Raw genomic sequence first — 24,838 nt, forward strand, 5'->3', positions numbered from 1 at the left:
GATTGGACTGGAAAGGGTGGGGATGAAATGGGTGGGAGTGGATTTATGCCTTTGATTTTGGCTGCCTCCCTTGTAAGGGGGAAAAAGCTATTGGTATATGTATGTATGTATTAGCTGGAGATGTAGAGACCTTGGACCCATCACAAATTACACTTGTCTGACATGCTCCAAACCCATCTTGCATAACACTAGCTGACATAAAACACTTCACAAACTCTTGGATCTGTTCCTCATGTTCACTCATAATCTTCCCCTCACCTTCCCACCTATATCCTCATCCATACCCCCACCCTTACCCTCCCCTTTCCCCCCATCTACTTCCACTCCTCTTCCTATCCCTCCACCCATAACCCAACCCTGTACAGTAACCTACAACACATTAAGAACACACATCAACATCTTACTATTTAACATTGATGACATTAAACATACATATATATACCAAAGGAGCTAAGATAGAAGGGACATGCCTTTACTCAGCCACCCCTTTATAAGGAGAGAAGGGGTACAGGCTGCATGTTATTGTGGTAAAGTAGCATGCAATTGATACTTTAGGGCAGGGGTCTCCAAACTTTTCAATGTAAGGGCCACATTATATATTTCCCACATTTATGCGGGCCAAAGGGGAAAAAAAAAAAAAAAAATCAGTGCCAGTAACTTAATTTCCTCAAATATTAGAGTATAAACATGGAAAAATAAAAACATATTCTTGTTGGAAAAAATCAGGGTAAACTAAATAGATTCCTGCCTTTAGTTTTATGCAACCAAATTAGTGTGATGCATGATACTGTCGTTTTGACTTCAAAATTTCATTGAAATCAGGTTCCAGATTAGATGAGCCAATTGTAAGAATTGATTTCAAATGATCATCAGACAAATTTGCTCGATAGTTTGATTTCACATACTTCATTTTGGAAAATGTTTGTTCACACAAGTATGTTGTACCAAAAATGGACACAAGACTACAAGCAAACTTTTTCAAATTTGGAAATTGATCTGGCATCAGACATTTATAAAACTCAATCAGATTTCCTTCTCTATATTTATCTTTCAGTCTGTCATCTGCCTGGAGATCAATAATTTCCATTTGAAATTGAGTTGGAAGATTTTCAGCATTGCAGTCAAATAGATTATGAAAGAGCCTGATTTCATTTGCTCCTGAAACTGTTTTTTTCAAATCTGAAATTATTTCATTTGCAAATGAGGAAGGATATTCAACTTTACTTTCTGCATGAAATTTTTCACAACATGGAAAATGAACAAAATTCTTAACTTTCACCTGGCCTTCAAGTAGCACAAGTTTTGCTCTGAATGCCTTGACATGAACAAAGTAGTCATTGATCAAATTTGTTTTGCCTTGCAACTTCAGATTCAATTGATTCATATGACCTGTCATATCTGCAAAAGAGGCCAATTTCCAAATCCATTCACATTCTGATAATAATGGCTGAGGTTTATTTTTCTGTGAGAAATAAATAAATTTCTATCTGATCTCAAAGAAATGAAGCAAAACCTTTCCACAACTAAGCCATCTAACTGCTGTAATAATAAGGCAAGTCAACAAACTCAGCATCAATTTCTTTCAAGAAATCACGAAACTGGCGATGATTGAGTGCATAGAAATCACGAAACTGGCGATGGTCGAGTGCATGAGATCTAATGAAATTAACCACAGAAACAACAGGTTTCAGGACACAAGACATATCAACATATTTTAGGCACAATGCTTGTTGATGGATAAGGCAATGCAGAAAAATGGGTTTTGAGAATCCTCCAACCTCACAAGCTGTTGTAATTTGTCCAACCAAACCCTTCTTTGTCCCAGACATATTCTTTCCTTCATCAACTGTCACACACTGCACTTGTTTCCATTCCAGGTAATATTCTGTCATAGTTTTACTTACTTCATTGAAAATGTCCTCTCCAGTTGTTGTGGTGTGCATGCTGTGAACTGATGCTAATTCTTGGGTCACATTAAATTCACTATCAACACCAGGAATGAATACTAAGAGCTGAGAGGTAGATGAGTAAAATGCAGATGATTCTGCTGATAAATTTGGTGATCTCAAACATTATTTTCATTATTTTTTCAAAACATTTGATACCATTGGAAAGGTAAGGTTTTAAGGAATATAACACTTAAATTTCATTTTAAAAGATCAGCAAAATCCAAAATGGTCGTTAAATGCGCAAAAACGGCTTCGTATATAAAAAACACACACCTCAACATGAGCCTTTTTCAACACATTTAATACCATTGGAAAGGTAAGGTTTTAAGGAATATAATACTTAAATTTCATTTTAAAATACTGAAAAGTAAAGAAATGAGAAAAGAATGAAAATAGTGTTTGAGATCAGCAAAAACGGCTTCGTATATTTCATAAAAAACACCCACCTCAACATGGGACGTTTTCAAAACATTTGATACCATTGGAAAGGTAAGGTTTTAAGAAATATAATACTTAAATTTCATTTTAAAATACTGAAAAATAAAGAAATGAGAAAAGAATGAAAATAGTGTTTGAGATCAGCAAATTCATCAGCAGAATCATCAGCATTTTACACCCCCTGAGAGGTATCACACACATCAGTCGATTCATCCAACGCAAGAGAATACCAACAAAATATTTTTGCTTTTTCCTTTATTTGCCGAATTATGTCGCCTCCTAAATCTTCAATTCTACGAGCAACAGTATTTGACCCAAGACTTATCATTTTGAAGAGGTTTACTTTTTCTGGACATAACTCTCCCGCTGCTTCCACTATACACTTTTATGATAATACCATCAGTGAAAGGTTTTCCTTTTTTGGCTAACACATAGGCTACTTTGTAACTGGCTCTAGTTGAAGTTTCATTTTCAGATTTTTTCTTACTGAAAAAAGCTTGTTGAGAATGCAGACTGTGCTGAAATTATTCAAACTTTTTAGTGAATTCTGCTCCTGTGATGTGAGAATAACTTGAGCCATGTTTAGATTCATAGTGCCGACGAATATTGTATTCCTTCAGAACAGCAACACTGTCTTTACATATGAGGCATAAAGCTTTATCATTTGCTTTCACAAAAAAATACTTTATATTCCATTCGTCATTGAACTGACGACACTCACTGTCCACTTTTCTTTTCTTTCTCTTTTCCATATCTGAAAACATAAGGGTATTTTAGGAATTCAAACAGGTACAGAAAATTAATTGGCTTTATTAAAGTTCGGATTTACCGCGATTGTGCTTACCCTGGCATGTTACCTATGAGCGCGCGAATTTGCAGTCTTGAAAAGCACCGTGGCATTCGAAATTAGGCCAAGACGATCTCATGTTTAGATTCATAGTCCCTACGAATAATGTACTCCTTCATAACAGCAACACCGTCTCTACATATGAGACATTAAGCTTAATCATTATGCTTTCACGAAAAAGTACTCTATTTTCCATTCGTCACTAAACTGACGACACTCGCTGTCCAATTTCCTTTTTTTTTCTCCTTTCCATATCTCAAAACATAAGGGTATTTTAGGGATTTAAAGGTACTGACTTGTCAACTGGTTATTAAAATTAAAGTTCGGAGCTACCTCCAATGTGCTTAACCATGAAATGCTATCTATGAGGGCGCGAATTTGCACTTCCTTGAAAACCACCATAGTATTCCACGGTAGGCCTACATACAAAATTAGGCTACATCGATCTTGTGTTTACTCGAAAATAAACTAGTCGAGGTGAAGTAATTATGTTTTTTTTTTGGTATCTACTTGAACATTTCAATTACTCCAAAGTTTAAGTCTTAAACTTTGGAGTAACTGAAATGTTCAATATTTATATTATGCTAGCCCAGTTTCTTAAACTTTAAGAAACTGGGCTATCATAATATAAATATGATAAGTTCATGAACAGTACTAGTATCTGTGCGTCACATTATCGAGAGAGGGAAACTGACTCTGGCTGAGCGCCACCAGTCAGCATTGAATTCAGCGATGCCAGTCATGCGATAATTATCTTACAAATATGAACATTTGAACGTGTGTACAATGTACAATAGTTTAGCAGCAGTACGATAATACAATAATTATTCATGTGTGCAGCATTTTGGGTTTAAATATATTATTAATAGCTTTTCAGTTTAATTATTGCAAATAGAGCAATCAGTAATATAATATTTTTATCTCTCCGTTTTCTGCAAGGCCTATCGCTCGTCTCCCTGCGTCTATCACTACCCCTCCTTCCAACCAACACCATCCACCCCTCAAGACCCTCCCCTCCCTGACGACTGAGGCGGCGAGGCTATCCTTGTCAGTTGGAAACCGTTTGAGTTTTCATTACATTTTAATTGCTAGTCACAGCAATTAAACCGTGACAGAATTCTTGACACTGCCTTGGTTAATAATAGAGATAGGTTGGTATGATAGTTTGGGCAAATCCAACTGGCAACGCTGGCAACATTGCAGCCGTGCAGCGTGCTCATTTTCAAGGCCACCACACAGGGATTTGTTTGGCGGGCCGGATGAAATTATGCGGCGGGCCGGATGTGGCCCGCGGGCCATAGTTTGGAGAGCCCTGCTTTAGGGTCTATATGGGGCGCCCTTACAGACCAGAGCCACACATCATTTTGTCTGTGATAGAGAAAGACTGTTCATAGAGAAATGATGACACTTTTATTATACTGCAACTGTCCCTCTGTTATGCTGTCCCCCAACCCCTGGTTATTGTCCTGTACCATTTCTCTGAATATTCATTTGCTTTTTTTGTCTACCCTGTGGTGGGGGAAAAGGATGCTACCACCAAGTCTTCCCACTTGAGTCATACGAGGCAACAAAGTATGGGATGGGGGTTGGGACTAGGAATCCAGCTACCTGTGGCCTCACAGGGGACATTCCTAAAAAAAAAAAAAAAAGTAAAGGCATAAAAGGGTCTAGGAGTTTTCCAACCAGTACCCTAAGGTTTGGGTCTTTTAATGTGCGTGGATGTGGTACAGATGAGAGTAAAAGGAAAGAGATAGGCAGTATGTTGTGAGAAGAAAGATGGATGTGTTGGCATTGAGTGAAACTAAGTTGAAAGGGAGAGGCGAGTGTATTTTTGGGAGTATAGTAGGGAGGTTCTCAGGAGTCAAGAGGGGACGAGGGAGAGAAGGGTGGCTGTACTAGTGAGTGAAGAGGTAAGCATGTAGTGGAGTGGAAGGTTTCTTCAAGGTTAATGTGGATGAAGGTGAAGCTGGGAAGATGTGAGTTTTTGTAAGTGCGTATGGGCCTGGTAGTGAGAAGAGCATAGAGGAAAGGGAGGCTTTTTTGGATGGATTTAAATGAGTGCATAGAGGGATTAGGGAGAAATGCTAGTGTAGTTGTATTGGGAGACCTTAATGCTAGGGTAGGAAATGAAGAAATAGGCAGAGTGATTGGGAAGTATGGAGTTCCAAGTAAAAATCATAGTGGAGAGTTGATGGTGGAGATGTGTCTCGAAAGAGAGTTGATGATGGCAAATACAGTGTTTAGGAAGAAAGTCAAGCATAAGTACACATGGGAAAGGGTGGTGAATGAAGGGTGGCAGATAGAGTGTTAATGGACTATATAGTGGTAACCAGGAGTATAGTAGGAGAGTTAAGGATGTACATGTTCTATGGGGAGAGAGTGGGAGAATATCAGATAATTTTTTGATGGAAGGTAAGTTGAGAGTAGAGAATAGGTGGAGAAAGAGGAAAAGGGCAGAAGGTAGGGAGGTACTTAAGAGTGAACTATTTAAATGAGAATGAAAAGGAGAAGGCATATAAGAAGCTGAGGGAGGAGTGGGAGGTAGTGAAGGATAGAGTAGAACTAGGAGTGGAGGAGGAATGGGGATGGTTCAAAGAGGGAGTTACAAGATGTGCAGAGATGGTGTGTGGATCAAGGAGGACGGGAGGAAATAGAAGGAAGGGTAGTGAGTAGTAGGATGAGGAAGTGAAGAAGAGTGTAGAAGAGAAGAAGCAGGCTTTCATAGATTGGTTACAAATTAGGATGAGGGAATCATATGAGAAGTACAAAGTAAAGAGAAGTAAAGCATAAGATAAAGGAGGCAAAGAGGAGAAATGTGAAATGGGTTAAGAGTATGACAAAAAATTTTTAAAGTAATAGAAAAATGTTTTGGAAAAAAATCAAAAGAGGAAGAGGAGGCAAATCATGTAGAGAAGAAAAGGTAAAAGGTGCAGATGGAGAGATGATAATGGAAGAGAAGGCAGTGAAAGGATGGTGGGCAGAGTATTTTAGGGAGTTGCTAAATGTGAAGGAAGATAGGGAAAGGTAGTTGCAGTGGGAAATGCTAAGAAAATGACAGTGACGAGTGAGGAAAATGAAGGAGAAATAAAGAAAGATGAAGTGAAAGCAGCTGTTCAGATGATGAGAGCAGGTAAGGCACCTGGGTTGAATAGATGCCATGAAGAATGTCTGAAGAAAGAAGGTACAGTTATGGTGGACTGGCTGGTGAGGTTATTTAATGTTTGTTTAAGAGAGGGTAGAGCGCTGGAGGATTGGAGGAGCGCCTGTATAGCTCCACTTTACAAGGGAAAATGGGACATGTGTGAGTGTAGTAGTCTCAGAGGGATCAGCTTGTTAAGAGTAGTTGGGAGGGCTTATGGGAGGGTCTTGATTGAGAGGATTAGGAGAGGAACAGAGGGAGTAATTGGTGAGGAACAGTGTGGGTTTAGAACAGGTAGGGGTTGTGTAGATCAGATTTTTGTGGTAAGACAGATATGTGAGAAAGCTATAGGATAAGGGAAGGATGTTTTTTGGGCTTTTATAGATCTGGAAAAGGCTTATGACAGGGTAGACAGGAAGTCACTGTGGGAGATTTTGCAGATATATGGGATAGAAGGGAAGCTGTTAAGAGCAGTCAAGGGTTTTTACAAGAGTAGTAGAGCTTGTGTTAGGACTAGAAATGGAGAGAGTGAGTGATTTGAGGTAAAGGTGGGACTTCGTCACAGATGAGTTATGTTGCCCTGGCTGTTCAATCTATACATGGATGGGGTGGTGTGAGAGATGAATGTAAGGGTAGTGGGTTGGGGATTGAAGATAATTAAAGAAAATGGAGAAAAGTGGGAGATAAGCCAGTTGTTGTTTGCTAACAACACTGCACTTGTAGCAGGATCAGAGGAGGGATTGAGAAAGTTAGTGACAGAGTTTGGAATGGTGTGTGAAAGAAGGAAGTTAAAGATAAATGTGATAAAAGTAAGGTGATGAGATGTACAAGGGGAGAGAGTGGCAGCAGGCTGGAAGTGAGTATTAAGGGAGACTGGAGGAAGTGGATAGTTTTAGATATTTGGGTGCAAATGTGGCAGGAAAGGGAGGAGTGAGGGTGGAGGTAGAATGTAGATTGAGAGAAGCGAGTAAATGCCTTGGGGAATTAAAAAGTGCAATAAGAAATAGACATTTGGGAATGGATGCTAAGAGGAGATTGTATGAAGGAGTGATTGTGCCAACAGCACTGTACGGGGTAGAAACATGGAGCATAAGAGAGGAAGAGAGAAGGAGTTTGAATGTGTTTGAAATGAAATGCCTGAGAAGTATGATAGGGGTTACAAGGCTAGAGTGAGAAATGAGGAGGTGAGAAGGAGAACAAGGGTGGAAAAGGAGTTGGGAGATAGGGTTGATGAAAGAATATTAGGATGGTTTGGTCACATGGAAAGAATGAGTGAAGAAAGATTAGTAAAAGAGGTGTGGAAGGCAGAGGTGGAAGGAGTGAACATGAGGGGGCATCCTAGGACAAGATGGATGGGTGGGGTAAAAGGAGCATTGGGAAAGAGGGGAATGTCTGTTGAGGAAGGATGGGAGAGGGCAGAAGATAGGGGTGAATGGAGAATAGTTGTGTATGGATGATGCTGTGATGCATGAGGGGGAGTGGGTGGGGGATGGGGGGTGAGGGTGTATGTATGAGAAATAACTTGATGTAGCTCAAAGGGATTTCTCCCCCGTCTTCTCCTTTTCTGCATGAGAGGATAGAGAAGGGGGGTCACTGAATTAATGAAGTGGCCTTGCTGTAGATGTGCTGTTTTGTGACACTGCTTCAGACCCAGGGCAGTAGACAAGATGTGGGGATGACCCGTCATCCAGGGAGTGCCAAGATAAGAGGGAGAGAAGAGGGTAGAGGGGAGTGGAGTATGTAGGGGATGGAATGGGTGGGAGTGGTTTCTATGCCATGTCTTTTGGCTACCTCCCATGTAAGGAGGAAAAAAGCCTTTGATATATGTATGTGTATGTATATACCAAATATACCTTTTCCATTATAAGGGGAGTTGGTTAAGTCAAAGTATTTACCCACTCTTCACCTATCCCACACCCATCCAAAAGACCATTTGTTGACCCTTCTATCTTAGCTCCTTGTAGATGGTCATCCCTGTACTCTGACCACTGCTTGGATTAGAAGCAACACAGGAAGATGCAGTACCTGCACAGCAGGGCCTGATACCACATGGTGACTCTCCCTCCACATTTACAGAGCTGACAAGAAATCCCTTCAGACATCAACTCACTCATTCACAACCACTCCACTCACTTCTATTTTTTGCCTTCTCCCTTCCCTGCTTAGCAGACACTCTTCCACCCAAAGCCCCTTTCACTCCATCCATTCACCTAATTATCAGTTTTCCCCTAAGGTTTCATTCATCCACTTCTACCTTCCAGACTTTGTTAATCTTTTTTCACTTATTCTTTCCATATGCCCATACCATCCCAGTGTTCTTTGATCAGCCCTGTCTACCAGCTCTCTTTCCAGCCCTGTTGCCCTACACTATCAATTGATCAATCCATTGCCCCAGGTCTCTCTTGCAGGAGACCCACCACACTAAAATGTTCTCTGGAGCACAAGTACTTCTGGCCTGTTAAGCATCATAAACATATTTCTGTTGGAGCCATTACTATTTTTTGAGGGAAATCTTGCTTCAGTATCTTTATAGTAGATACTTCTGACTAGAACTAATGGTTCACTTTTTTTTTTTTCTTTTTTTTAGGGAGGATGTCAAAAAACTGAATCCATTTCCATATTTGGAGAAATGGTTGATTACACATAGTCAGTAGATGTTTGTACAAAATAAAGAAAAGACAGCATTCACATATTTCATTCACAGTTCCAAACTACCAATTATTCAACTTAAGGATTGATTGATTCATCTACTAACAATGAAATGAGAAGACCAGATTTTGGACTCCTCAATATTCTTTCAATACAACTTACGAGAGTTGTGTTTAAAGTAAATGAGTTTACTTCCATATTGTAGTTTTTTATTTGTAACCCCTTTCATGTAGAGAATTACTTAGGAGAAAGGATGGATTTAAAGTACATTTAACTTTTACATAAGTTTTAACATGTAGATGTAAACTTTACAGACATGAAATTGGGAGACATACTTGATATTACAGCCAAGATGCCCTTTAGGAATTTAAAAGGAAATCCGGTTGCTACGCTATTCATTCAGTTTCTTCACAGTAATGTATCATTCTGTTGATAAGGTTTCCCTTATAAAACCCAGGAAAGACCAACATTATTGAATTAAGTATAAAAGACAGTATTAGAAAGCAATGTAAAAAGAGCTTTGGGCTTGAAGAAAGCTATGAGAGGTCTATGTAAGTAGAGGAGTCATGTGATATACGTGGTGGCCTCAACTGCTGTTGAAGTCCCACACAGCAATGTGACGGCCTTTCTCCATTACTAGATACAAATTAATGGTAATCACAACCAGAAATATATAAAAATGGCAACAGTGCCTTACGCCCCTGACACTTCCGTTATACTGGCAGATTCATTATTAAATGTAAACAATTTAAAAATTTGTAATTTGTCAATGACGGGACGCTAAGAGTTTTAAGATAATTCCTACCTTTAATAGATTCAACACCACACCTTGAAGTAAGTCTATAAACATTTAACTAACTGGGAAGGGTTTAGAGCAGTTATAACAGCATCTTCAAGTAATACCAAGATGCTGCTTGGAGGCATTTCAAGCAACTTTGGAAATCTCAAGCACTGCAGAGTTACATATTTACAACTGGGTTCACTGGTTAGGAAGCACTTAATAACCTGCTGCACTTTCAATGCTCATTTTAATACTTGTGGTGAAATGGAACAGTGCTCAAGGTACTTTAAGCTATATAAATGCCTCCAATTTCTCTTGTTTCAGTAAGTGCTCCTATCATTATTATCATTATTATACTGGACCCCATCCTACAAAACTGCTACTAAAAATTTGCTAGTAACACGTCATTAGGCCTGAAGTCAGGCTTGGTCAATAGAAGATGAAGACAAACTGGAGCAAACTATTTTATTTGTTAACTAAGGTGCCATAGTCTTTGACCTTTGGGTTTCACATTTATTGAGCTCATAAATTCCTTACGGCTGCAACTCTTAATACACTTATACTATATTCTTCACACCACCAACATACATATAACTATATGACAAAAATGAAGTTTTAGTAAATCCTACCTATGATAATTATGATGGAGAACACAGATGAGAGAGGAAAATGATATTGTACATATGAGAATGCTTTTGTCTTAATGAAGCCTAAGGTATGGGGAAAAATATATACAAAACTTAAACTAATCTATATGATTGTACTTGAACTAGTATCAGCAATAGAGTAAATAAGAATAGAATATGACATAAAATCGTTGTAACACCACTGACATGGTTCTCGACCACACTAACATCAGTAACAATAAACCGCTACCTGGGACGGGGTCACAAAACAACAGCCAACAGCACACCCATTACTTTACTACATTTCCCACTGCTTGCACCTTCTCGTCCTTGCCTGCAATGAGGTGCCACACATCTACTTCTACCGGTACTTAACAAAGCTTTAAATATGAAATATCCAACATTCTGAAACTTGAAATAAAATAGTTCACACAGTCCACAGTACAGCCTTTACAAATGGGTATTCCCCACTTGGTGTGACATGAGGGAACTGAAATGATAGCACCACTCACTACATGAGCAGAAAAGACATAGAACCACAAAAATTCAGTCCTGAAAATGACATGGTTACTCTCTGCATAAGACGGCCAATACCACAACAGTGTCCTGCATCTACAACCACTTGTGCTATGGTAAGCATTTGTGCAGTTTGTTTTAACAAATGAAATAAAAAAAGGGCCACAAAAATATAATAAAAACTAAAGTACAGACCTTTGTACCTTTCTTGACGCTATACTATAATTTATCAAACAGGGTAGAAGTAACTATCTGTAACAACAATGAAACCTAAGTAGATCATAGAACATGGACATTTACAATACTTTGTGTCAGAGATATACAAACTATTCAACTGCCTGCACATTCATAGGTTCACAATAATACAACTCATTTTGATGGAAACACATTTAGTAAATCTTGTCGTCACTAAGCAGCTTACACAAACATATGGCAAGTTGCAATATACCCAGGATACTTAGATACACTTAAACTTGCACATTTCTTCCACTATTATGATGATACTAATTTTTGTATATACTTTTCATAAGCATCCATTTTCCATATAGATTCACTTTCATGTCCAATGAAATTATTTTTATTTCTTTTTCATGCATAATTCATAAGTCAGTTCTGATGGATTTGGTATTGCAACTTGCACAACATTCCCTTGAGTTATCTATGCGTACGACCATCCTCCTTCAGGTATGTTTGGCTTAATGTGAAATGTCTGGCAAATTTTGTATAGGATCGTGTATCCACCTGGATAGAACAAGGGTCCGTGACATTAGCTTCACTAGTCTTATCTACTAAGTCATACAGCCAGCACTGCACAGTCTTCTATTTCACCTTCAAATGCTTACAGGTAAAATTTCCTTTGATGTTAGCTGTTGTTGTTGCTTCCATTATAAGTGCTGTCAACCAACATGTTCATCAAATAGCTGTCTATTGGCGTGTCTCCAATTAACTGGAAAAAGTGACAGAAATATATTACAGGAAAATGTAGATGCAATGAAATGTATAAAAGGAAAAGACTTTTACAGATGTTAAAAGAAGTTAATGCTTGACATACCTTGTAAAGGAAAAGGTGATCAACACATTTAAGTCCAATTGAGCGAAGTGCTGGCAACCGAAGTAGAAGTTTGGCAAAGCGTCCAGGCTCGTCTGGATACGTATTGCGTGTATATTCTTCCAATGCAGCATACACCTTCTCACGTAATGACTCTACTTCACTTACATTACGCAAATCCTTAGCATCTGAAGTAACGTAAGTACGAACTAGAAAATGAAATTACCATTTATGATATTCAGATCTTGGTGTAAGTACAAAATATAAATAAATAAATAAATAAATGAATAAATAAATAAAATAAAAATAAAAATGTGCAACATACAGAAATATACTGGTCTTCAGACTAATGTTTTCTTAAATAATGTGGCCAACTTCATAGTGATAATCAAATAAATAGATATATAAATATATCAATTATTGAATAAGAAATTACTTGCTATCCATTTACTTTTTTCAAATAGCACTGATGCTTAGCTGTACTGCAAGTCTGAACATTATTTTCAAAACAAATAATTTTATAAGTATACAAGTACATGAGGGTTATGTAACCTGACAAAGAATATAGCCACAAAAAAATTCTACTCATACAATGGGTCCAAATGAGTCGAAACTGTTAAAAATAATCAACCTTTTCACATAAGAAACCATCTAAATCAATTGAAGTGATCAACTATGATAATTTTCCCTTTATCTTTCATCAGCCACCTGAAGCAAAACACTATACAAAATGCACATACTGTTAGTAACAAACCTGGATTAAATAAGACAATGGAGCGTAAGCATCCAAGTTCTGTTTTGTCCATCTTCATCTCCCTCATCTTAGCTACCAATTCTGACAACACACGGTCATAGATTCCTTCCACACCTGCCTGATGGGCTTCATTTCGCTCAATCTGCCCAAAGCAAAAGCTATTAGTAATTCTGAATATCATATAAATACCTTAATACAATCTTGCCTAGGCTGGCTAGGTCCTTTATGAGGGGAAAGAAACCTTTTGGTATAGAGATAGAATAAAATCTTGTATAATTATATATATATATATATATATATATATATATATATATATACACATATATGAAAAAATCCATCTTCTTATAACTTTTCAATGATAATTAAAGAACGATTAAGTATGGCAGAGAGGTGCACTCAACACCTGCTCCTTGATGAATGTGATGAACTAAACCCACCAGCTCAGAATCGGAATAAAACCACTGATAATCAGAGTATCCTATTGCAAAAAAGAGATTTGAGGCAAGGAATTAGGTTTGTTCTTGTAAACTCCCTTAAGCAAGTAAATTACATTGGACCAAAGAGAGTGCAGAGATGGGACCCTGTGAGTACAGCTTTTATCCATCCTTATTCCTTGTACTTTTCATTACTCTGAGGTACAGCCCTGAGGGCCCAGAACCTGGTCTCTAGAATAGAGATAGAAAAGTTCACTAACTCTTTCATAACACATAATTTCCTCCCATATTGTAAAGGAAAGCAGCACATTGGTGTCTGCTTTTTACCCTTCTTCCCAAATTTGGTCCAAGAGTAGCACAAGTTTACACTATAATTTCACAGAAATGTAATATACTAAGAACCCCTTGAATATTGACAAGTCAAGAGACAAAGGTCAAAAGATGGAGGAATGGTGAATGGGTTTTGGATGGGTGTGTCTTAGGTAAATATTTTTAACTACCTCCCCCCTCCCTAACCCACCTTGTTAAGGGAAAAAGGGCCTTTGATATATATAAAAAAAATTATAGTATTCTATTTCCTACCTCATATTCCCTAATACTTGAATCTATTTAAAGAAATATATACAGTAACAATACATTCATGTATTCCATAGTTCTATAGCCTAATGAATTTCAGGTTTTTTATTTCTCTACATCTAAATACTTACCACAACACCAGTTGCCAATACTATGCCAGACTCAACTTCTATGCTACGATGGGAAAATGCTGCAATTAGTAGTTCATTCCACCCTGTAAAATGAATTTATATTTGTTATTACTTGTGTGTGTTGAGATGCAATGAATGAACTGTGAGTGAAATGAATGAAAATTATACAAAGCATGAATGGAAATATGAAAGATGGAAGAATTTGAGTATAAAGCTGAGCAGGAATACTCCCGCACTTTTGTTCTTCCATTTTAAACTGATTTACACTGTGTTCACTTATAGCGTATTCTGATTATTTTTTTCTACAAATATAATAGATGTTTGTGTCTTTAAGGTCGCTTAGTATTCAAAGAACTCTTGTTTCTCAAACTGTCAGTACATGTTTCTAATGCTCAGTGCTACAAATACTTCTGGTTATAAATAATTATGAAATTAATGAAATATGACAAAAGAGACAGTTGGAAAAGAACATGGGGAAAAAAAGAATGGAGGATATGGAGGGAGGTACAGGGTGAGGAATGAAAACGGCAAAAGAGATCAGAAAATGTGGTCATGAAAAGAGAAAGGAAAACAACACTCACTGGGCTCCATCTTCTACTCTCCAATTTTTGTCATACCTAGCCTCAAATTCATGTTCAGTTCCAACTTAATCTATATCTTTGATTTCCAATTATCATATTCATATTTCAATTTGTGTATTGTTCGAGACTAGGCTATATCACTTTCTAAGCTATTCCAAGTATTTATGCATCTATATGGAAAATTTGATTTCTTTACATTCTTTGGACATGTGGTCTTTCTTAACCCCTTCCATACGGTGCCGCACACGTAGGCGTCATGGGGAGCGAGTGTATTCGTGAGGCTGCCATATCGGCGTCTTGATTATATTTATTGTAGTCGCCCCTCCATAATGACATTCTTTCTAATTCTTTTGTAATCGCATTTTCTATGGTTATCAAAATTCACGGGTGAAGAGAGAACGATCGATATAAGCGGTGACTATATTTTATGATGCGAGTATTATTACGACACGTCGTACGGCTGGCATTGGCTGCTGCCACCGAGATCTAAGTCCATGACGCCTACGTGTGCGGCACCGTATGGAAGGGGTTAATATGTTTCCATGACCTCTTACAGCCCTCCCAACTTTAATCAAGAGATCTCTCCTGTCAATGCAATCTGCTCTCTTTAGTGACCTGAATACTGTGATCATATCACCTTTCTCTTTGATCTGTCAAAGTTGGCAGACCCAGTCCTTTTAGCCTCTCCTCATATGGAACCAGTTTGGTTGCTGCCCCTGGTATTCTCTAGATCTTGCTTATATCTATCATACAACTGACATATTTCCCAGTCTTGGATGGATCTGAATTTCGATACGTTTTTTCATCCTTTCTTCATCCACATAGTGAAAAGCCACCTAAATCTTCTACAGCAGTCTGTACATCTCTCCCACAATCCTGCTGATATGTCTCTCAAGTGTCAGGTTATCTTTTATCAACACATCCAAACCTTTCTCCTCTTTTGCTTTTATAATGGGTTCAGGTCCCAAGAGATAGGTCTTTTGCCACTACTGCCCATTTCCAGTACTTTGCATTTTTTGGTATTGAATTTTACTTCCCATTCTTGGCTCAAAGCAAAAATAGTGTCTAGGTCCTTTTTGCAAATCTACAGCACTCTTCATTTTTCACTCTTCTCATGATTTTTGTTTTGCCTCAAACATGTTGGCATAGCTTGTTGTACCTTCCATCATATCCTTGACAAAGACAAGAAACATTATTGGTGCAAGCACTGAGCTTTGTGGAACTCCACTTGTTACTGCTCTCCATCTTGTCCTTTACTCGTGTCCTCATGCATCTTCCCTTAAAAAAAATCTTTCAATCATTAAAGTCGGTTGCCTCTCAGTTCTCCAATGTGCTCCAGTTTCTACATAAGTCAACTGTGAGGTACTTATCAAAAGCCTTCTCTAAGTCAAGGTATACACAATCCACCCACCCCTCTCTCTTGCACCACTCTCAAGTAAAAGCTTAAAAGGTTCAACACACACGACCTTCCCAATCTGAACCCAAATTGACTGTCAGAGTGCTTATCTCTTAAGACATTAGGGCCATCAATCTTTCACAATCATCTCACATAATTTCACTATTGTGCTGGTCAGTGATACTGGCCTATAATCTAGTGGCATCTTTCTTCCACCTTTGTAAATTGGTACCACATTTGCCCTTCTCCAATCAAACAGGACTATACCTTCTTTCAATAAACATTTAAGACCATAAATCTTGCTTACTAGTTATTACCTACTTTCTTTAAGCATCCAATTTTAGATCCCATCAGGCCATGCAGCTTTTGCTACATCCAATGATCACTTCTACATTTATGTATTCTTAACCTGAATTTTTGCTTACCTTGCTTTCCTCCAAATAATTGCTCTTTTGTGACTACTGATTGGAAACTTTCATTCATTATTTCTGCCTGAGCCGAGGCCTCTTCAAAGACCTCACCACCCACTATTTGTAAAATTTACCACTTGTAAAACAGTTTCAACTAATATTTACATTTAACTACTACACCTCTTTCAAAATTGTTTTCTTCCTCCCTGCAAATTCTTGTATATTTATTTCTAGTTTGCTTATAAGCTTCTTTTGATTTATTACTACTTCTTTTCCTCCATTTTTTCCAACCCACATTCCTGGCCTTTTTTTGCAATCTCATACTTTTTGTTAAACCAACCCTGTTTCTGCTTCTTTCTTCCACTAATGTTTGGCACATGTTTGTTTATTTGCAGGTTGTAAATGTCAAAATAGATTTCTTATTTCCTCTTTATTTTCACAATATTCATGAATTCCTCCCAGTTTACATCTTCAATGAATTTTTTCAACCCTAAGTAATCTGCTTTCTCAAAACTGAGTCTTCCTTGCCTGTGTAATTCATTCCTTGACTCCATTTCCTCATCCTCTAGCTGAAATTCAATTGTTACATGGTCACTTTTTCCTATGAGACAAAGATTGTTCAAGGAGCTGATGTCAGGTTCTGGTAACATATCTAATCTTGTGGGAATGTCATCTCCTCTTACCCAGGTCACTTCTTTTATCCTTCCTCCCAATTGTTGCTGTGGTCATTCCCTAGACTGTCTGGCCAAGCAGTCCTGTCTCCCTAAGGAACATCAGGGCTGGAACAGGGTTTTCTCACAAATCCTTTATATAGTGCATATTGTTCAAAAGTTTTCTTTAGGAGAAAAGTTGTGTCCAATTTCATTTGATATTCAGCTTAATTGTAAGCTCTTGTCTTAGGGGGAGCCATATGTCACTATGAAGTCTCTTTTGTTCTGTCCTTTAGTTCTAATTTTCAGGTGGATTGCTTCAGCATTGCCTTCACTCAGATTTGTTTCTTCACCCTTTATGTTACTTCTTTATGTTACCCTTCAACCCATTTTGTCTTCTCTGTCTCTTCTCCAGGTGTGTCTTTTGTTCCCCAACAGTAGATCAACATTTTTGGGGACTTTGGTCTACATTAAACCCAAAATATCAGTCTCATTTATCCCTAAGTCATCATTTATCTCTAACCTGGCTGACAGCAAACCATCAGCATTAGCATACACTACTCTAAGTTTCCTTGCATTGTTTTCTTTGGAATACTGCCTTCTTGATTTTTTTAGAAACCATTTTGTCACATTCTGATTGACAACTCAAAAATCTTCCCTCTTCATTTCTTTTTTGGCTTCCTCTAAGAGTTTTCATGTCTTTGCTCATTCCTCCTCATTAGAATCTTTCCTAACAAAAATATTCTTTTAACTTTTCCTCTCATGTTAACTTCCAAGACTTGCTGATTACTTTGTTTACCATGGATTACAACTTGAATTTTATTTTCACTGGGTGTGTGCCATTCCTCTTATACTGACCTAATCTAAACATGCTATCAATCTGGTCTGGTCTGTTATACAAGTCCTACCCTAGAATCATTGAGGTAATTTCCCTAATCTTTTTAACCTCTTGTTCTTGGTGTAGCTTCCATGAGGTAATGTGATCTCGCCAGCATCTATTCTTGTCAACTACATCTCTGACTAGAGATTCTCTTTTCCTATAACCTTTCACTATTCCTTCTAGGGTATCTTGTATTAACCTAATTGTAGTATACAGGAAATGAGCAATAATCATTGGGTCCTGTCTCCTATTCTCTAATTTTCTAAAATACCTAGACTCAAATTCATGTACGGTTCCAACTTAATCTAAATCTTTGATTTCCAATTATCATATTTAGTCCAAGGAGATGGAGGCCAAGAGAAAAAATGGATGTAAGGTCAGGTAAGAGTTTGAACAAGAATTTCAAAAAGAATAAAAATATGTTTTGGAAAAAAGTAAAAAGATTGCACTGAGGTGAGTTAAGGAAAGAGGAGAGGGTAAAAGGAACATATGAACAGTTGTTGATGGAACTAAAGGCACTGAGAGAAATATGGGCACAGTATTTGAAGTTGTTGAATATTGATACATATGGGTTAATTTGGTGCTAAGATGGGATGGTTTTGGATGGATGTGGGATGGGTGTAGGGTGGGTATATGTTTTGTCTCAGCTACCCCCTTCATAAAGGGGAAAGGGCCTTTTGGTATACATGTACAATGTGGAAAAGGTGGTAGGAAAACACAGGTTGGATCAGGAACACTATATTGCTGACATTTTGACTACAAGTCTTCTTCAGAGATTGTATGTATGTATGTATATGTATGTACTTCATGTAATCTTATAACTTAAATGACTAGTATGACTTATTGGCACCAAAAATAAACACATTTCTATTAGTTATATTTCTCCCACTTCAGTGAAATACTTCTACCATCTTCATACAATGTACCTTTTCTATAGCTTATGATATTTCTTTTATCATCACTTATGATATTTTTTATCACCTTTCTATACCATACTGAGAACAATCTACTATTTTTCAGATAAACTTTCATTTACATAAAAATCATCAGTACAACATCTATATCATATTTCAATACAAGGAAGAATAAAATCTTGGAAATGGGTCAAAGTAAAAAGATACCATCATGGAGGATGCTGAGGATTTAGGGATCATCTGTCACCAGATAATCATATAAACAAAATAACAGGAGAGACATATAAATTGTTAATGAACATAAGAGTAGCACTTCATTATAAAAATGAGGATATAATGAAAAAAACAATGGAATATCTGATCCACAACCAGATTGGAACATGAAACTGTGGTGTGGTTATTCATATAAACTAAAAAAAAAAAAAAAAGGGACAGGATCTGTTATTATGATGAAATAGCATCAAGAAGACAGCAAAAAATTTGAAACAGAATGATTAAAAGATGTTAGGAATCAACTTTCAACATAGATGTGTTAATTTGTGGAACAAATTAGAGGAAATAAAATAGGCTGACAAAATAAATTAATTCAAGGTCAAGTTTGATAAATATATAGACAGGACTCCAAAAACATTGATGAAGTCCTGTACACTATAATTACATAACAACAATGGAGAAGTTCTCTTGATATGGGATAGGAGGGCATCATAAATTCATGGGGACACATTGAAAAAGATCACATGTCTGAAAAGGATTTGAAAAATATAGTTTTCCATACAGATGTGTAAACTCTTGAAAAAGCCTAGATGATTCGTGGATTTAAAACTAGACATAATTATTAGTGAATAAGAGACAAGACCCCATGAGCATAGCTCTTTTCCTGTACACAAAAATCAAGCAAAATTCAAACAACCTTCCTCAATCAACAATAAAGTTAGTAATACTTGCCGGGCACTATCTCTATGTAGTGTTTATACCTACCACCTCACTCCAACACAATACTAATGCCAACTATTTTAAAGAACTTAATGTACATACCAGCTCTAAGCAGCACCACTTGGTCCTCAATGGGTAGCTCAATGAAATGTGGGATGTGTTTAGCCCAGTCCACAAGAAGAATAAGCTGTCTTCCTGCTGCACGGCAGATGTTATTTACTGCATCCTGGTTTGGGGTTGAATTCAACTGTGACCGGTGTAGTATGAAATTGTATTACCTTGCCAATAAGTGTAGATTCCTTAAGATAATTTGCACAATAAACATTTGACAAATTACACATTGATGACAAATTAACAAAATATGTCAACAATAATATTTCTTTAACACAGTATAGATTCAACTAAAAATATCACTGAAGAATATATGACTGTTTTGAAAGTAAGAACATCAAATCATTATATCATGGATATGCACATTCACTATAGTCGATAAAATCAACCACTGCAGACTTGCAATAAGTGAAAAAATATGTTGAATATAGTAATGAATTCTATGGTATAAAAACTACAGCAAATATAACTTTCTCATATTCCAAATGAAGTGCATGCCATAGTAAGGTCATAAGTGCCCTTTTCAAAAATCTGAGAAAAACACATTTAGCATTTTCAACAGTAAGATCTCCAAAACCAACCACACAAATTTCATCATGTTTACACCATTTTAAAGGGAATTTATCTCTCTAACACTGACCCCAAAATAATTTCATAATTTTGCTTTATGCCTTTGCTGCAACATCATATATTGATGGTGCATAAAGCTGAACTCACTGGTGTTTCAGGGCTCACTAAACCATAAGAAAAATATGCAGAGGGGCATATACAATCTACTACTGAATAGAGGAAGATGTGAGGAAAATGCCTAACTGATAGAACAGATCTTGGCACGGTGGCAATTATGAACTTACTACAGCATGCAACTCATATGATATGCATGAACCTTGACAATATATTTACATATATATTGGGTATACACATTTATGGGAGGAGAGTTCATATAACTGCATCCATTTTTTTTTCTTCAACATGCATATAAAATAATATAAGTATTTGCATCAAGCATCACAACTTTGTCCTTGCAAAGTATTTATTTCTTATTCTTAATTTATATTCATCCTTAATACCTTTTATATATGACTGAACATGATTAATGTATAAAGAACTAATCTCTTTTCATTACAGTAGATCACTGGTATTTCATGGATAATGAGGAACAATTATGCATTACAGTAATACCTTGGACAGCACTTTAGATATATTCCAAAAGTCATGACCCATGAATAGTTGGGAAAAAAAAAAGAAAAAAAAAAAGTGCTTATCATGATACATGTTAACATTCAAGTGGTAACTAGTAGTAAACAAGAATGGCTGTTGTTTCTTATGCTGATTAATGTGTGGGATAGGTGGGAATAAAATGGGTGGGAATGGGTGTATGCCTCTTGACTTGACTACCTTCCTTACAAAGGGAGGTAGCCAAGTATATTGATAGATAAGATAATTTTTTTTCTATTTATTTGTTTATATTTTCAATCTTTTAATATTTTTTTTTTTCAATAATTTTTAAAAATCATTAATTAGTGGTGTTATACAGGTTAGTCTTTAATGTTACTTGAAAACTATATAGATCCATACCCCAGGTTCCATGATTAGGTCATCAGTGGGCTCGACTCTCATCTCTGCTTCCTTGATCTGTGCAACTGGCATGTCAGCAGCAGCACTGGAGGCCGTATCCAACTCCATTTCGCTCTTGTCCCCCTTGGTCCGCTGCCGCTCCTCCTGTGTGTGGGAGGAAAGGGCCTTGCTATCCGCGCGCACTTGCCACTCCCATTGAAAGGACGGGACCATCTTACTGAATGCCCTTCTAAGCTAAATGTTTCTACACATGGCTATGTGGGATCATAACCACAACTACATATTCTACAACAGCTTCATATACATTACCAGATAAAACATATGCAATGGGATTCAAAATGGATACACCATCAGATTATTACTGGCAAATACTAACTGAAGTAGTATGATCATCTTACAACCAAAGTATAAAACTGAATTTGCAATACATGTACATAAATACATGCCAAAGGGCCCTTTCCCCCTTACAAGGGGTGTGGCTGAATCAAAGCCTACACCCATCCAAAACCTGTTTATCTCCCCTCCCATTTTGGGTTTTGGATGGGTGCGGGATAGGAGAAGTTGGTGTAGGCTTTGACTCAGCTGTCCCTTGTACAAATAGAAAAAGGCCATTTGGTATATATGTATGTACATATGTATACATATGTACTACAAATTCAGTTTGTAGTGCTATCCATTAAGAATTCATTCATATATATCCTTTATCTTTTTTCAACACCATGCAATTATTCTTCTAAGCTTAAAAGCATTTAAATATTAAGGATATATTTGCAATTAGTGGTATTTCCAAGACATTTTCATGAGAAATATATATACATAAAAATATATGCACCACATAAAAAGCACTGGTGTCCATGCATGAAATTGTTGCACAAGAAATTATGTACAAGCTTACTAAAAATTAATCCTCATTTATTGACTTATACATAGGCACTTTTGAAATAGATATTATACATATCCTTAATCTAAACTTGAACCTCACATATTCAACCATCAAATGTATTAATTAAATCAGTTAATTAAGTGGTTGAATCAAAATAATGTGAAATTAAATTTAATATTAACTGCAGACATTAGGACATGCAAATTCTACATTCAGGGGTTCTCATAGAGTGCACATATCTGTGTTAGTACATGTTATTTTCACAGAGAGAAGTTAGAGGAAGTGGATAGTTTTAAGTATCCTGTCACATGTAGCAGAGAATGGAGGAGTGGGGATGGAGGTAAACTGTAGATTGAGAGAAGCAAGTAAATCTCTTGGGTGAATGGATAGTGTGATGAGAAATATGTATCTGGGGATGGATGCAATGAGAAGATTATATAAAGTGGTGATTGTGCGTATGTACTATATGGGACAGAGACTTAGAAAGACTTAGAATTTATGGGATGCAGAAAGAAGAAAATTGAATGTGTTTGAGATAAAGTATTTGAAAATATGATGGGGGTTATGAGGATGGACCGAGTGAGAATTGAGGAAGTGAGGAGGAGAGCAGGGGTCAAAAAGTTGATGGTAGATATGGTAGATGAAAATATATTGAGATGGTTTGGGCACATGGAAAGAATGAATGAGGTAAGAATAGTAAAAAGAGTGTGGAAGGCAGAGGTGGAGAAGTGAATTTGAGAGGAAGACTGAGAATGAGATGGATGGATGGGATGAAGGGGGCTTTAGGTAAAAGGGAAATGTCTGTTAACCAGGGAAGGGAGAAGGTAAAAGTTAGGTGTGAGTAGAGAATTTATGTACATACATATACCAAAGCCTTTTTCCCCCTTACAAGGGAGGTAGCCAAAAAACAAAGGCATAAAGTCCACTCCCACCCATTCCATCCCCACATACTCCACTCCCATTCACTTCCCACCCCTCCCTCTTATCTTGGCTCCTCCTGGATGATGGGTCATCCCTGCATCTTGCCCACTACCCTGGGTCAGAAAGTGTTGCAAGACACAGTACATCCACAGCAAGGCCTATTCATTTAATCGTTGACCCCCCTCACCATCCATTCATGCAGAAAAAGAGATTATGGGGAGAAATCCCTTTGGGCTGCATCAATTTATTCCTCATACATACTTCCTCACCCCCATCCCCCACCCACTCTCCCTCATGAATCACAGCATCATCCATACACAACTATTCTCCATTCACCCCTATCTTCTGTCTTCTCCCATCCTTCCTCAACAGACATTCCTCTCTTTTCCAATGCACATTTTACCCCATCCATCCATCTCAACCTTGGTCGCCCCCTCATATTCACTCCTTCTACCTCTGTCTTCCACACCTCTTTTACTAATCTTTCTTCACTCATTCTTTCCATGTGCCCAAACCATCCTGCCTACCTACCCGTCATAAGCCTTTTCCAAATCCGTAAAGGCCCAAAAAACATCCTTACCTTTTCTTAAGCTTTCTCACACACCTGCCTTACCAAAAAAATGTGATCCATGCAACCCCTACCTGTCCTAAACCCACACTCTTCCTCACCAATTACTCCCTCTGTTCCTTTCCTAATCCTCTCAATCAAAACCCTCCCATAAGCCTTCCTAACTACACTTAACAAACTGATCCCTCTGAAACTACCACACTCACACTTGTCCCCTTTTCCCTTGTAAAGTGGAATTATACAGGCACTCTACCCTCTCTTAAACAAACATTACATAACCTCACCAGCCATTCCACCATACCTGTACCTCCTTTCTTCAGACATTCTACATGGGATCCATCCAACCCAGGTGCCTTACCTGCTGTCATAATTTTAACAGCTGCTTTCACTTCATATTTCTTTATTTCACCTCCATTTTCCTCACTCATCACTCTCATTTTCTTAGCGCTTCCCACTGCAACTACCTTTCCCTCCCTATCCTCCTTCACATTTAGCAACCCAAATGGATTTCTCCTTGTCTTGTTTATTTTTTAATGAAGGGATGAGGAAGGAGGGTCACCAAGTAAAAGAAGCAGTGGGGCTCTGCTGTGGATGTGCTGTGTCTTGCTGCATTGTTTCTGACCAGGGTCATGGGCAGGGGACAAGGATGATCCTTCATCCATGAGGAGCTAAGATAAATAAGAAACAAAAGGGTGATAGATGGAAGTGAGAGAGGTGGGGGTGGGTGCATGCCTTGGATGGCTACCTCCCTTATAAGGGGGATGAAGCCTTCGGTGTATAGATAGAATAGAATATTTATTCAACCACTTTTACATGCAGTGCCTCCTTGTTGAGATTTAACACTCCTTTCCATGCTATACTGCATGTCTTACACCTTGTCAATTTTATCATGTAAGAATCATTCTCTTTAAATTTCCTTAATAAATTTTTCTTTTCATCATTCTTTTGTTTATGAAAGGGACCAATGACAGATACCTGATTGTAGTGGTCCTGCCTGATGGAAAACAAAACTGCCCATTTTCAAAACCCGTCTACAATGACAATGACTCTCCCTGATGTACATTTTACAGGGTTACACCATACAGGCTCCTACCATTGGTCCTTGTTTATATCCCAAGAGCCCAT

General features: G+C 37.6%; 2 protein-coding genes across 8 annotated transcripts in view; both read right to left on the reverse strand.

Annotated features, from left to right (window-relative positions):
* Positions 1-769: 769 nt before the first annotated feature.
* LOC143026791 (general transcription factor II-I repeat domain-containing protein 2A-like) lies at positions 770-2,258 on the reverse strand. Its single transcript, XM_076187564.1, has 4 exons — positions 2,223-2,258; positions 1,538-2,012; positions 1,280-1,398; positions 770-1,066 (listed from the first exon to the last, which is right to left on the reverse strand). The coding sequence occupies exons 1-4, from the start codon at positions 2,256-2,258 to the stop codon at positions 770-772; spliced, it is 927 nt and encodes a 308-aa protein (XP_076043679.1).
* Positions 2,259-9,291: 7,033 nt separating this feature from the next.
* The window catches only part of LOC143027078 (retinoic acid receptor RXR-alpha-B-like), a 108,781-nt gene continuing 93,234 nt past the window's right edge, over positions 9,292-24,838 (reverse strand). For 2 of the 7 annotated variants that reach the window (XM_076188019.1, XM_076188018.1), the window contains exons 6-11: positions 21,342-21,485; positions 19,755-19,878; positions 13,889-13,971; positions 12,748-12,889; positions 11,997-12,181; positions 9,292-11,891 (exon numbers count right to left, since the gene is read on the reverse strand). In XM_076188019.1, the coding sequence (XP_076044134.1) occupies positions 11,808-11,891; positions 11,997-12,181; positions 12,748-12,889; positions 13,889-13,971; positions 19,755-19,878; positions 21,342-21,485 (762 nt within the window). In that variant the 3' untranslated portion in view covers positions 9,292-11,807. Of the gene's footprint in view, positions 11,892-11,996; positions 12,203-12,747; positions 12,890-13,888; positions 13,972-19,754; positions 19,900-21,341; positions 21,486-24,838 lie in introns of all 7 variants that reach the window. The other 5 variants (XM_076188017.1, XM_076188015.1, XM_076188013.1 and 2 more) reach the window with 3 other exon arrangements.

Source organism: Oratosquilla oratoria, chromosome 7, assembly GCF_046742065.1.
Source record: "Oratosquilla oratoria isolate Oo_2021 chromosome 7, ASM4674206v1, whole genome shotgun sequence".
NCBI lineage: Eukaryota > Metazoa > Arthropoda > Malacostraca > Stomatopoda > Squillidae > Oratosquilla > Oratosquilla oratoria.